The sequence below is a fragment of the Plasmopara halstedii genome, assembly GCF_900000015.1.
Source record: "Plasmopara halstedii genome assembly, contig: Scaffold_3120, whole genome shotgun sequence".
Lineage (NCBI taxonomy): Eukaryota > Oomycota > Peronosporomycetes > Peronosporales > Peronosporaceae > Plasmopara > Plasmopara halstedii.
Window position 1 is genome coordinate 1,141,864 of NW_020190023.1, and position 2,065 is coordinate 1,143,928.

General features: G+C 47.9%; 1 protein-coding gene across 1 annotated transcript; it reads right to left on the bottom strand.

The window, feature by feature from the left end:
* Positions 1–1,732: 1,732 nt before the first annotated feature.
* PHALS_07772 (uncharacterized protein) lies at positions 1,733–2,047 on the bottom strand (the record flags this gene model as incomplete). Its single annotated transcript, XM_024721299.1, has 1 exon — positions 1,733–2,047. One exon carries the CDS (start codon positions 2,045–2,047, stop codon positions 1,733–1,735), a length of 315 nt encoding a protein of 104 aa, XP_024586412.1.
* Positions 2,048–2,065: the final 18 nt, after the last annotated feature.

Here is a 2,065-nt window from a genome sequence, read left to right on the forward strand (position 1 = left end):
CGATTTGTCGCGGAGAAACGACACTTCGGGGCCTTGCGCCGAAAGGTGTTGCACGCCTTAAGGGCCAAGCAAGGGCATCAGCTTGTTAAGCCCGTCCTGCATGCCCTGAGGCAAAGAGAAGAATTCCTCCATCCTCACAGAGGCCCGACTAAAAGACTCAGGTGTAGATTGACTACAAGTGCTACCAAGTGCAGCGGGTCTGCCATAGCTTAGCGCTTGAGGAAGCGTTATTAAGGTCACCGACCTTTCGTTCCTTACAAGAACCGAGTACTAGTGCAGCGGATAGCAACTCGCTGCCTCTAAAAGTACTTAGAAGTCTTAACCAAGGCAAACGAACACTTCTGTTCAAAATCGAAGTTGATTTTTATTAATTTTTTCAATCCTAATCTTAAAAGTTTAGATTTTACTAAATATACTAAATAGATATAGTAAAATCTAAATACATGCATATCTACTGGCTACCTAGCCACATACCGTATTCTTGTTTCGGTGCAGTCACACCATGCACATCTCGTGTGACACACACCCCTGTTACCAGGGTACATGTAACCCCGTTAAATTCATACTCATTCTTCATCTCAAGAACATATCGAACATCGCCAAGAGAGTTCACATTAAATTCGGCACCAAGTTCTGCACAAATCGCAACTCAATCAGCATCTGTGGTGCAAGCGGCAAGCAATTCATCAGTGACTGTAGAAATGTTAAGAATTATGACCTGACAATGCATTGTGCGTTTAGAGCCATGCCCGCAACGCTATGGCTAAGAGTCAGCATATGTAAAATGACATGCAAATGCTAGAAAAAGCAAAGGAGGATACACGACTTTCTCAAGGTGAAATGGTTTGATTAATAAGTTAGACTGCCTGTTAAAGAAGTTCTGTGCTCCGAACTCGCTACACGGACACTTTACGCTTGTAGTTAAGAACAAATTGCTTACAATTGCAATTCCTAAGGATAATTTTAACTCGTTCTGTGTCGTATGTATCGTCATTAGAACCATGCTGTTACAACCCATATGAATGAGTTGCGGTTTGTAAAAAAAAGAAACTTCGTCAAGAAGAAGAGTGGAGTGTTGACCAAGTTCAAGACGTACAAGGCGCTGTACGAGAACCAGTGGGGTCAGCGAATCAAGGTGACTCGCTCAGACAATGGTATTGAGTTTGTGAACAAGGCTCTAGATGGGATCTGTGAGCGCAGCGGGATTATGCATCAGAAGACTGTGCCGTACAGCTGGCAACAGAACGGCGTGGCTGAGCGAATGAACCAGACGATCACGGAGAAGGCTCGGAGCGTGCTGCACTATAAATGTGTGAGCTCGTTGCGGTGGACCGAGGCGGTGAATACAGCGGTGTACCTGATCAACAGGACCACGAACAGTGTTCACGCGGACATGACACCATATGAGCTGTGTTTCATGATGAAGCCGCGCATGAAGCATTTGCGCGTGTTTGGCTCTACCGGGTATGCTCATGGAGAAGACGTCAAACGTACGAAGCTGGATGCAAAGAGCTTCAAGTGTATGTTCTTGAGGTACGCTGAGAGCGTCAAGGGGCACCGGGTGTACGACTTGGAGTCAAATAGGCTCAAGGTGTCACGTTCGCTGAAACTGGATGAACGGGAGGTCAACGGAATCTACGATACGGCTGTACCAAACCAGTCTACAATCGTCCATGTGATCAAGGAGGTGGATGATTTAGTGCAGCATGAAGACGTGCAGCCACAAGTGGATCTACCGTCGACGAACCATTGCCGCCTGCTGAGGAGGAACTCGGCGGCGATGACGTAGCAATACAGGAAGTTGAAGCGGAGCCGACATCGACGAATAGAGAGCTGACGACGTGCAGAAGATCTTCAAGGTTGACGTCCGGTGACAGCATGGTGTTCCACCCGTGGACGTAGCGTGTTCGCCCAGCAGAGACACCGATGCTACTGCTAAACGATGGCTCCGCGAAATACGAATCGGCGATGTTGGAATCGACGAACAACGACGAGCACCATGGGACCGACAGTGATCCTGACAACGACGACCACTTCTGGCCACCATCGCCCAAGCGACCGCGCA